The following is a 12,046-nucleotide window of genomic DNA, read 5'->3' as shown; positions in this document are numbered from 1 at the left end:
AAATCTTTTAAGCAGCTAATGCTTCAGTTATTACTCAGTCAAAAACGTTTTTACATCTATGTATATTATGTCAGAAAATCTTATATTATGTCACATGCTTTATACTTTTTTTTTTTTAATGTTAGATTTTTGGATTAAGTTTGATATATGTTACAGTTTGGCATATTTCTGTCAATTTGCACATAACAGTCAATTAAAATGCTGTTTTTGTAGGCTAAATTCCATGCCATATGATTGTTGTCAGAGTAAAATAGACTAAAATTAATGACATTTTCATCAAAAGACAAAATCTGACCAAAAAATAAAATAAAAAATACACTGATTTACCTTTAAAGGACTTTAAAAGGTCTTCACATATATTTGTCAATATTTCAAAAACTGAATTACTATATACCAGATGTTAAAAAATATATAATATAAATATTTAATATAAGCACATTACAGTCCAGACAGATACATTTTGAAAGTTCACAATACGCAACAAAAATGTTAATTGCATGCATAATTTAATGAACAAATAAATGTCTTTGTGCATACTTGCATAAATTAAGTGTCACTGTTGAGATAGAACGGTGTCAGGTAAGACCTTTTTTTGCTTTCTTTATCTAACAATTATTTATCATTGGTTAATGAATTTGAATTTGACATCCTTAGTATTTGATTAGTATGATGTTCCATTTCTCTTGGCAGCATTCCAACACCCATAGAACACGGAATGCAGATGTTGTGACATCACAACAGGTTGATGTACTGGGTGGCTCTACTACAATCGAGTGCCATTTTGCTCAGAACACGAGAGAAGGTGAGACACTCAGAAAAGCAGAAAAAATAAATACTTGGACTGACAATTTAGACTGACGATTCCATCGGGAACTGCAAGTTTAGTAGTACTATTTAAAGGTTTAGTAGTACTTGGAGTACTAATAAAATGGGACTAGTAAATAAGTCTTTTAGACAGCCTTGGGTGTTTTGGCCTTGGCATGCAACAACAAGATCATGAACTCATAGTGCTGAAAAATGGCGTGTCTAAAATAAAGAGAAAGCGAAAGCTTTCAAGAGAAAGCAATCAAGGGAGAGAGCCAGAAAGAGTGGTAAAGAGACAGAGGAAGATAAACAAGGAGACAAATAAAATGAAGGAGAGAATGATGGATGATGGTAAGGATATGAAGAGAGAGTCAGAAGAGAGATCTTCAGAGAAAAAACTAAGGAAGAATGTCAATGCCTTGGAGCGCAAGAGAAAAGCCTTGAAACTTAGGGAAAGAGAAATGGAGAGATCTCTGAAGTCAGAGATGGAAAGAAGGCAACACAAGTAAATAAAGTTAAAAGCAGAATGGACAAAGTTGGTAGAAGATGAGTTCCATGAGAAAGTTGGAGACATCAAGGGCAAGACACAGATCAGGAAGGAAGCTCCCATACAAACAAATGATTCAGTGCACAGACAGTTTGCAATGTGATCCATGATGCTCCATTTTTTGGCGAGGTCAAAACCCTCAAACCCTCTCCATCTCATCCTTTACCTGTGCCGGAACCACTGTTGATTCAGGTTGCACCAGCCCCAGCACCATCCTTATTCCTTTACGCACCAGTGCCAGAGCCATTGACTGCTCTTGAAATCACACTTCCAGAACATAAGGAGGTTCAATACCCCACATCGTTTACATCCCTATCTGCAGAACCATGGCTTGATAATGTTGTTCCATCAGTCACAAACATGATGAGGTCAAAACTACTCCCTCTTCCAATTCTTACCAATGTCCTATTGGACACTGATGATGACGAAAGTGAGAATCTGGGGGTAATGGGGATTTTATCCCTCTAACTGGGCTGGAGGAAGAGAAGACTGTCAATGAAAGAAAAAGGGTCTTTTGTTGGTCGGAAAATGAAAGTTATATGCCTAAGAAAGTCCAAGGGACAGTTTTCCAGTCAAAAGCTCCACAGCAGGAGCAGAAAGCATCTGAGGGAAAAAAGCAGGTAGAGATCAGAATGCTGACAAGGACCTGGATTACAGTGTCATCGAAATGTTCCAGGCTCGTTCTCATGATTTCAAAAAAGAGGTCCAACCTCAATTACAAGGCCAGAAGAAGTCCTGTCCTGTTAAGGGACATTTTGTTCTGCATCACTGGGCCAAAGAAAAAGAGGAGAACAGAAAGAGAAAAGAAGAGGAGAGACTGGAAAGACAGATGCTGTGGCAAAGATATCTCAATGATCCAGCACTGAAGCACTTTCTTATAAATAAGCATAACAGCTTCAATGAATCCCTTGACTTGAGTTAGAGGCTGGGTAACCCCAAAAGCTCCATCCAACCCCAAACCCTCCTTCCAGCTCTAGGAAACCATTGCTGTCTGAGACTGTGCTGCAAAATGCCAGTTCCAGAACATGAGGCCGCTGTTCCTTCATTCATTCATTTAAAAAAAAAAAAAAAAAAAAAAAAATATATATATTTTATTCTATCAATAAAAAGCAAGAAAAGAAAATACTGTTGTCCTTGATTAAAAAAGCTATTACTAGGAGTGCATTATGCTATTTTACTGTTGCTATTCTTTTTTTCCTTTACTTATTTTGTCCTATTTGGGGTTTCAGCATGTTACACAATTTATTTTCCAAGTAATTGATTTAACTAATATAAATAAATAAATAAATAAATAAATAAATATATTTATAGCCCTATATATAAGCCCTTTAATACAAAGTAATACAAAATAATAATTATCCAAAAAAAAAATAAAAAAATCTATCCTTCCATCCACCTATCCTCACACAAGCATGTGCGCGCATGCAAGCCTGCATAAAATTTAGGAGATAAGTGGGGTAAGTATACTGTACAGTACTGTGCAAAAGTTTTAAGTAGTTGTGAAGAATGTTGCATAGTGAGGGTGTTTTCAAAAACAATGCCATGACTAGTTTTCATTTATCAATTAACTTCATATAAAGTGCAGTAAAAAAAAAAAAAAAAAACCACTTCATCAATATGCACCCTTTGCATTTAAAACAGCACCAATTCTCCTAGGTACACTTGTGTGCAGTTGTTGTTGGCCAGTAGATTATCTTGGAGAACTTTCCACAGTTCTATGTAATTAGAACTTTTCACAACACACATACTTCCAAAGCAGCTTTACAGAAAATCTCACACACACACACACACACACACACGCGCATGCACACACACACACACGCGCACACACACACACATGCGCGCGCGCACACACACACACGCGCGCACACACACACACACGCGCGCACACACACAGTTCCTCTAATTAATCAATTGTTTAAAAACTACAACTATTAGATAATGATCATCAGTCATTTGGGTTGGATCAAACTATTCCAAGAGCCCTGAATATCCTGTTATTTGCAGTGTCGTGCAGCTCACTGCAGTGGTGCTCGTAGTCAGGGATTTATGGTTGTGTTGATGAAATGTGGCAGAGATGAACACGAGAGAGGGGCTGGGATCTTACAGGGATCATGTATGTGTTTTTAGGTTTTGCAAACTTAAAACAGGTAGGCTTCTGTGATGTATTAAACATTGTTGTTGTAAATTCTGTTGATTTAAAAAGGCCACCAAATATGTGTCAAAACTGCGGGAATGATTTGTCTTGGAAGCATCCGTAAAAATGGGTCAAAAACAAGTTTCCATTGTGTTCAAGCATTTATATCTGTCATAGAGTTACGTTATAGCTGTATAATTTCCCACTATTATTGCTCAAAAACCTATAAATTACTATGCTTGTGATAGATAACGAGAACATTTTCCTGATGATTAGCAATCTATATCTGCATTTTTCAGATATAAATAGGGCTGCTCATTGCACAATAGTCTTTGTCTCTTTAAACATTGCTCAACACAACTTTGGGAAAGTGTGAGCGGCATAGTAACTTAAAGGGGGTCGCACACCAGATGTTTCAGGCGGACGACATGGAGGTATGCACACCGCCGGCACCCAGCTACAACTCCAGAGGCTGCTAAAAATTCTGCAGCACCACAGAGCTCATTTCGCATAGTTTTCCATTAAATTCAACCTATATCGTTATCAAAAGACAGATTATTTACTCTAGCCATCACTGGATGATATATTGTGTTTATTTATCTTTCATATAGCTTACTTTGACAGCTTGAATGAAATCTATTCAAGGCTAAATACAGAGAAATTGCACAATAAATGTCGCCATTTCTAATCATTAAGTTTACACAATTACACCAAGTTCACATGCTAAACTGGAAACTCAAAGTCATTTTGTTCATTCTTGAAGTGTGGTGACAAGATCCACAACTTTGGACTGCCATCTGCATGGCATTGAAGCATCCTGTGTGATACCTGCCTTGTCCTACCCGGCTTCAGTAAATGTTATATCACCCCCTTGCAGTGTCCCAAAGCTATTGCGCCTGACTACATTAAGTAGAAGGCCAACTGGCAGTGAATTGGAAATCACAAAAATTAGACTTCTAATTTAAATGTCTACTAATATTAACAAATCAAAGCTTCAAAAGCATGTCGAGAATATAACGTGCTGATCAATTATCAATGTACCGATATTTTATGAAATTCCTATAAATTACTAATTAAACTTATTAGCTACTTATTAATTACACAAACCAAACTTTATGGCAAAACAAACTTGGATCAACATTCCACATCACCCCTCTAGTGTAAAGTGATATAAGGGAGCTGTTGCCGAGTGAGACACTAATGTAAGAACAGGTGAAAAAAAGTGTGTACCTGAGTTGTTGAATGAGATCCTCTCCCTCTTTGATGACATTGACCGTGAACTGTAGGGTGGTCTGCTGCTGCTGTCCGAAACGCTTGATCAGGTCCTGGACAGCCTCCACAGACTCCGCGTACACATCGTCTAACAACTCCTTCTGCAACTCCTCCAGCCACGTCCACAGCTACATACAAAAGACATACACCTTAATATCATCCATCCACAAAGAACCAATACAAAACTTGCTTCGTAATTTTATTAGCTAAATTATGCATAATAATTTGGCCATTCAGCATTTATAACTACATTTCTAATATTGAGCAATCATGTGTTCTTCTGGCGTCTCCTGGTTCTTACCTCTTTAACATGTGTGTGGAAAGCCACGGACATGTCCAGCAAGACCTTCCGCTGCTCCACGCGCCTCACAAAGTCCTGGATCCGATCCTCCAGCTGATGGGCGGCCTGATAGATCTCTTCCGGGTCACACTCGCCCGTCTGGGCCAACTGCTCAGCTGCTTCAAGTAGCTTATCAGCATTTGTGTATGTATTCTGATTAAAGGTGCGGCAAAAGGTTGATATTTCAAAATATGATATTTGAAGTGTCGATATTCAATGCCAGGAATTGAACTTTTAGTTACTTTTTTCACATTTACATTTTGGGGAAAACAAAAAAGACTGAGCACCCCTCAGATCAAGTATTGTGTAAAGAGACAAAATATACTGTGGCATTAGGTCAACAAAAGTCTGTAACTTGTTTAACTTGTAAGGACATCCCTACAGATCCTCCATACAGCTAGACTATGAGGGTTTTCATGTAATGATAAACACATGGGAACGAAATTATACTTCACCCTCACACTGTTTTTTTATTTATTTTTTTTTACACTGATGTGCCTATACTTTACGGTACTTCCAATGGCTCTACGATGAAGTAAAGCAGGAAGTTTAGTACTTGTTGCACAAGGCCCAAAGTTCAATGAGAAGTGAGTAAAAGATTGCAATAAATCAAAACACACTAATCATAAAGTATCATAATAATGTTGTAATCGCAACCCAGATATCAAAATAAAATTTTATCGCCAGGTACCTGCTGATTACAACCTCAAATAAAAGTTCTGGTAGCACTTTATTTTACAGTACTGTTCTACATTTAAATACTATATAATTACAAAAACAGTAATTACTAGGTACAAAAGGCCCCGATATACTTCCGTAGAAGTTCTTCTTCGTTCTTCATTCAGGGGTAAAAAGACGTTCGAAACAGCAGAGCAACGGTATATTGTTTGCAAACATTCAGACACCCGCCACACTGCTGTGGGATGGCGTTTAGAGGTACATTTAAATATGAGGATGCTCAAGAGGACATGTTAAACCTTAACTAATGTGACAATAAAAATGTGTTATTAATGACTTTCTGCCTCATTTTATGAGTAGAATTCACATGAGGTCAGTAAAAGCTGCTTTAACTACTCAGTGATGACTTTAAGAAATATACAATAATATGCAGTAGAAAATGTTTTATTTGTCATGTTTACATTCTGAATTCCTGGAGCTATTGAGCTAACAACATGCTATATGTGGCCATAACATGCGCCGATTAAACTCTTGTTATTGTAATTTATGATGATACTACTGCAAAGTGGGTGTTTAAAAGAGTGTTAATGGGGAAAAAAACAGACAAAATAATGATGATAAGAGAGGCATGTCTTACTTTGGGCAGATATGTGAATGGCTTTCGCTGCAAATGGCACATGAGTGAATGGGCCATTAAGAGTATTTTTGATTCCTTTTGTAGACTAATTTAAAAAAAAAATTCTAATACATGTTCTTGTCAAATGTCTCTACATGAACGATCGTATACATGTAGGTACATTTGCACCAGCTCACTAATAACTCTACACACTGGTGTTCATGTTGACTGATTTTGACTGACTAAAGAACGTACACAGATTACCTGTCGGCCTCAAGGTAGGTGGAGCTCTAGGTACACCCACCGATGATGTGGACCAATGAGAGTAAGAAAGTGTTTAGCAGCCAGTCCGAAGTTTTCATAAAAGTTCGCCCCGGTGAGCTGTTACGAACCACCGAAACAAACTCAAAGACACCTTCTTTTGGGACAGATTTTGTTCTAAATGACGTCACACCTGTTAGTTCTTTGATTTTGTATGAAGTATATCGAGGCCTTAACCCTAAACCTAACCCCAACCCTAACCTTAACCCCTATTAAAATGTAGTTACCTAAAATTACTCAGTACTTTCTTGGGTAAGTACACTGTAAGTATACTGAAAGTACACATTCTATAAAATAAAGCAGAACCAAACTTCTTATAATGATGCTCATATCAGATGGTGAGAATGTTTTGCTCTCAAGTTACATGTCTGGGTACAGAATTAGAATTAATGATGCGTGGGAGAGTTCAGGAAAGCCCGCTCAAATACAACCAAAGGGGACTTAGGGAGGGGATACAAGCAGAAAAGCCTAAAGGGAAAATTGAGATTGGGTGTGAGTGGCAAACCTGAGCAACTTCTTCAAAGTCTTCATGGCGTTTCTGCAAGGCTCTGGCGCGATGCAGAGACTTCCCCACCCCGGTGTGCTTACTGAGAAAAGCCTCACCGTGGTTCTCAATCCAGTCAAGAACCTACACAAACAAAAATCTATTTGTGAGACAGCGGCAGAGCTTTCCAGTCCCTCTTGAGGTGAAAATGCATCCTGTCATTTGGTTTACGGTAAGCCACATTAAAGTACAAAGACAGGTGAGTCCGCAAGGTTGAAGACAGGAAGAAAAAAATTAAATAAAATCTGTATATATAGCTTATAACATGTCATTCACAGTCCTTCTCTACCTCTCTGCCCCTCCTCACATCCCCGGCACCTGAATATTGGTTTCCATAGCAACACTTTCCCTTGGCCATAGAATTAGCCTTTCTGCATTCTGTCAGTTGAACAGCTCTCTGCAGAAAACCATAATCTCTGCACCAATACACTGGCCCTGAGCCTATGCAACTAGGAACACAATTTACAAAAGAAAAGAGAGATGCAGAGCAAAAAATCTATGGCAGTGGGTTATCGTTGACTTGAAATTACACATGACTATTTCTGTTTGTTTGTAAACAATTCTAATCCTAAAGAACTTCAGCCATGATGCTGCGGTTGTGTTTTCTCTCCTATATTAAAGAGGCAGCAGTAACAGTAATTATACGCTAGACTAAAGTCTGTCCTGAAGTATGCAGCGATGCACACACACAGCAGCCCTATATATCCCTGTTATATTACATCTAGTGATGGTAAAAGTAACAGTACTTTCCTTTACAAGTTGATTGTAAAAGTAGAATAGTAACACACAGTCTTTCTCAATTTCTCAAAATCTTTTTTTTATATACATTACTGTGCAAAATTTTAGGCACTTAAGATGTTTCACAAAAACTTTTATCTTAAGATGGTTATTTATATACAATAGTTAGTTCTGGTCCTCGAATCTGATTGGACGAGAGACACCATCAGCACTCCGACGCTTCACTGTATCACTCCGCTTGTGTTCGTGCCATTCTAAACTAAAGTGTAAGAGCAGTGCAGATGTGTTAAGAGCTACTGTTTGTATTTTTTTACAGGTATTTTTTTTTTTTTACATTATATACGTTAGCCAGCAGGTGGAGGCAAAAGATAATTTTTGTGTGTAATATGAGCCAGTTAGGTGACGTGAAGTGAATCCGCGTCAGCCAGTGTTTACATACAACACTCTGTGATCGCTTGTTTAACTTCTAAAGCTAGGAAATAGCTTTAAACCGCTTTAAACAAACAACTTCAGCATTACAGCTCATCACAGCTGAGAGACACAACAGACTGATTAATTACAGAAACTGAAGGCGCTTACCTCTTATCGGACTTTCCACATTGGAGTGGACACACTGTTTAAAATGGCGGAGGTCATTGTGGTTTCTATAGTGAAAGACTCTTGCACACCGGCTATCTATAGGGAGAAATACCCCTGCTTGGACGGCTACTTTTCCACTGAAAAAGCTGATCTTCAGAAAGCTGACAGCATCTTTGCTTGGGTGTGGCAACAATCGCACATGCTCCATCTCTCTCTCTCTCTCTCTCTCTCTCACACACACACACACACATCCATCCATCCTTGTTTATCCAATAACTTGATAGAAACAGCACAAGCCGTGATACCATCTCTGAAGTGACATTTTTTAATTACTAACGAAGGCTTGGATGTATATAAGCAATATCACACTCGTAATCATGCTATATGGCCCTACATCAGCACAGCAGTGCTGATGTAGGGCAATATCGCACTCTTGCTCATGTGATATTGCTTAAATATCTTCAGCTTTAGTGTGTCAATACAAAAAATACATTATACATTTTAGACTCCCAAAAATTATTTTTGCAAATAGAAAAGATTAGAATAGAAGAACAGGGCGCTCTGCAAGAGATGGCATTGCTCCCACAGAGCCCCCCACTGAACATCGTGTCAGTCTGAGATTACATAAAGAGACAGAAGCAATTGAGACAGCCTAAATAGATAGAAGGACTGTGGTGAATTCTTCAACAAGCTTGGAACATCCTATCTGCCAACAACCAAGAAAAACTGTGTCCAGGTACCTAGAAGAATTGGTGCTGCTTTGAAGGCAAAGGTGGACATACCAAATATTGATTTAGCTTTTTTATGTTTACTGTACTTTGCATCTATTTATGACATTATTTTTGAAGACATCCTCACTATGCAACATTTTTCACAAGTGCCTAAAACTTTTGCACAGTACTGTATATTCTTTGACAATCTTGATGCAATGTTTACTTGAGAAACATTTTATTTTTTCATTTGTTAACATTAAAAAATAATTATTAAAAAATAAGAATAAAACAAAAGTCCTGCACACTGTCATACAGGTTGATAAACTTGATCTGATCAATGTTTTAGTTATTTGTTTCATATATACAGGTGCTGGTCATATAATTAGAATATCATCAAAAAGTTGATTTATTTCACTAATTCCATTCAAAAAGTGAAACTTGTATATTATATTCATTCATTACACACAGACTGATATATTTCAAATGTTTATTTCTTTTAATTTTGATGATTATAACTGACAACTAAGGAAAATCCCAAATTCAGTATCTCAGAAAATTAGAATATTGTGAAAAGGTTCAATATTGAAGACACCTGGTGCCACACTCTAATCAGCTAATTAACTCAAAACACCTGCAAAGGCCTTTAAATGGTCTCTCAGTCTAGTTCTGTATGCTACACAATCATGGGGAAGACTGCTGACTTGACAGTTGTCCAAAAGACGACCATTGACACGTTGCACAAGGAGGGCAAGACACAAAAGGTCATTGCAAAAGAGGCTGGCTGTTCACAGAGCTCTGTGTCCAAGCACATTAATAGAGAGGCGAAGGGAAGGAAAAGATGTGGTAGAAAAAAGTGTACAAGCAATAGTGATAACCGCACCCTGGAGAGGATTGTGAAACAAAACCCATTCAAAAATGTGGGGAAGAACCACTACGCACAGACGTATGCAAGACATGGGTTTCAGCTGTCGCATTCCTTGTGTCAAGCCACTCTTGAACAACAGACAGTGTCAGAAGCGTCTCGCCTGGGCTAAAGACAAAAAGGACTGGACTGCTGCTGAGTGGTCCAAAGTTATGTTCTCTGATGAAAGTAAATTTTGCATTTCCTTTGGAAATCAGGGTCCCAGAGTCTGGAGGAAGAGGGGAGATGCACACAATCCACGTTGCTTGAGGTCCAGTGTAAAGTTTCCACAGTCAGTGATGGTTTGGGGTGCCATGTCATCTGCTGGTGTTGGTCCACTGTGTTTTCTGAGGTCCAAGGTCAACGCAGCCGTATACCAGGAAGTTTTAGAGCACTTCATGCTTCCTGCTGCTGACCAACTTTATGGAGATGCAGATTTCATTTTCCAACAGGACTTGGCACCTGCACACAGTGCCAAAGCAACCAGTATCTGGTTTAAGGACCATGGTATCCCTGTTCTTAATTAGCCAGCAAACTCGCCTGACCTTAACCCCATAGAAAATCTATGGGGTATTGTGAAGAGGAAGATGCGATATGCCAGACCCAACAATGCAGAAGAGCTGAAGGCCACTATCAGAGCAACCTGGGCTCTCATAACACCCGAGCAGTGCCACAGACTGATCGACTCCATGCCACGCCGCATTGCTGCAGTAATTCAGGCAAAAGGATCCCCAACTAAGTATTGAGTGCTGTACATGCTCATACTTTTCATGTTCATACTTTTCAGTTGGCCAAGATTTCTAAAAATCCTTTCTTTGTATTGGTCTTAAGTAATATTCTAATTTTCTGAGATACTGAATTTGGGATTTTCCTTAGTTGTCAGTTATAATCATCAAAATTAAAAGAAATAAACATTTGAAATATATCAGTCTGTGTGTAATGAATGAATATAATATACAAGTTTCACTTTTTGAATGGAATTAGTGAAATAATTCAACTTTTTGATGATATTCTAATTATATGACCAGTACCTGTATATATCAAATATAAATACGCATATTTATATTTAACATTTATATTAAAATACAATTCTTTAAATAAAGGAGTGTGTATAATGGCATATTCGTTTCTACTGTTATAATGAAATTGGTATAGAGAATTCAAAAATGTCAAACTTTATTAGAGGTCAGAGACCTTTAACAGGACCTTTTTTTATATGTGTATATATTGAAATGTAACTTTTTAATAAAGAACTATGTTCAGTTGTATATTAGTTTAGAATGTAATATTCAAATTGATATAGAGAATTGTGAAATTTTAAACTTTAATAGATCAACATTTCACTAAGAGAACTTCATTAGGAACTTTCTATATTTATACATTTTTATATTTAATATTTCACTGATTCTTGAGATAAGGGACAAAACATGTCTTACAAACAAGTCATCTTTAAGTTAAAAATCAAGAAATTCATAATAAAAATACTGAAAATTTAAATCTAAAGGAAATGTGTATACTCAGGACATTAATTACTTATATTTTTAAATAATTTCATTAGAATTTTTGAAAATGCATGCTCTATATTTGAAAGCACATGTAACTTAACCTGTCCTCAGCAACAGGTCACAATGTTAAACTGCCAAACAAAGTGTTTAAAAATGCAACACATTTTAAATATGCATGTTAAATATGAATATCAAATGAAAGGTAGGGATATCAAACAATACACACTTCCTGATCATGGTAGATGCAACAGTAGGACACATGGTCTGGTAAGTTTTATATTTATTCATATTTAAAACAATGTTAAAGTCTCTGCAGTCACAGCGTCAACATGTCAACTCCGTCATTCCCAT

At 37.3% G+C, this 12,046-nt stretch overlaps 1 protein-coding gene across 7 annotated transcripts in view; it reads right to left on the bottom strand.

Moving 5' to 3' along the window:
• Positions 1-12,046, bottom strand: part of trioa (trio Rho guanine nucleotide exchange factor a) — a 183,684-nt gene that overhangs the window by 55,688 nt on the left and 115,950 nt on the right. For all 7 annotated transcript variants that reach the window (XM_051664228.1, XM_051664229.1, XM_051664230.1 and 4 more), the window contains 3 exons: positions 7,221-7,343; positions 5,062-5,253; positions 4,719-4,888 (listed from right to left, as the gene is read on the bottom strand). In XM_051664228.1, coding sequence (XP_051520188.1) covers positions 4,719-4,888; positions 5,062-5,253; positions 7,221-7,343 — 485 coding nt within the window. The remainder of the gene's footprint in view (positions 1-4,718; positions 4,889-5,061; positions 5,254-7,220; positions 7,344-12,046) is intronic.

Source organism: Myxocyprinus asiaticus, chromosome 30 (genome assembly GCF_019703515.2).
Source record: "Myxocyprinus asiaticus isolate MX2 ecotype Aquarium Trade chromosome 30, UBuf_Myxa_2, whole genome shotgun sequence".
In the NCBI taxonomy this organism is placed as follows: Eukaryota; Metazoa; Chordata; class Actinopteri; order Cypriniformes; family Catostomidae; genus Myxocyprinus; species Myxocyprinus asiaticus.
Note: the sequence above shows the minus strand (reverse complement) of the source record. Positions and strands in the feature narration are given on the sequence as shown.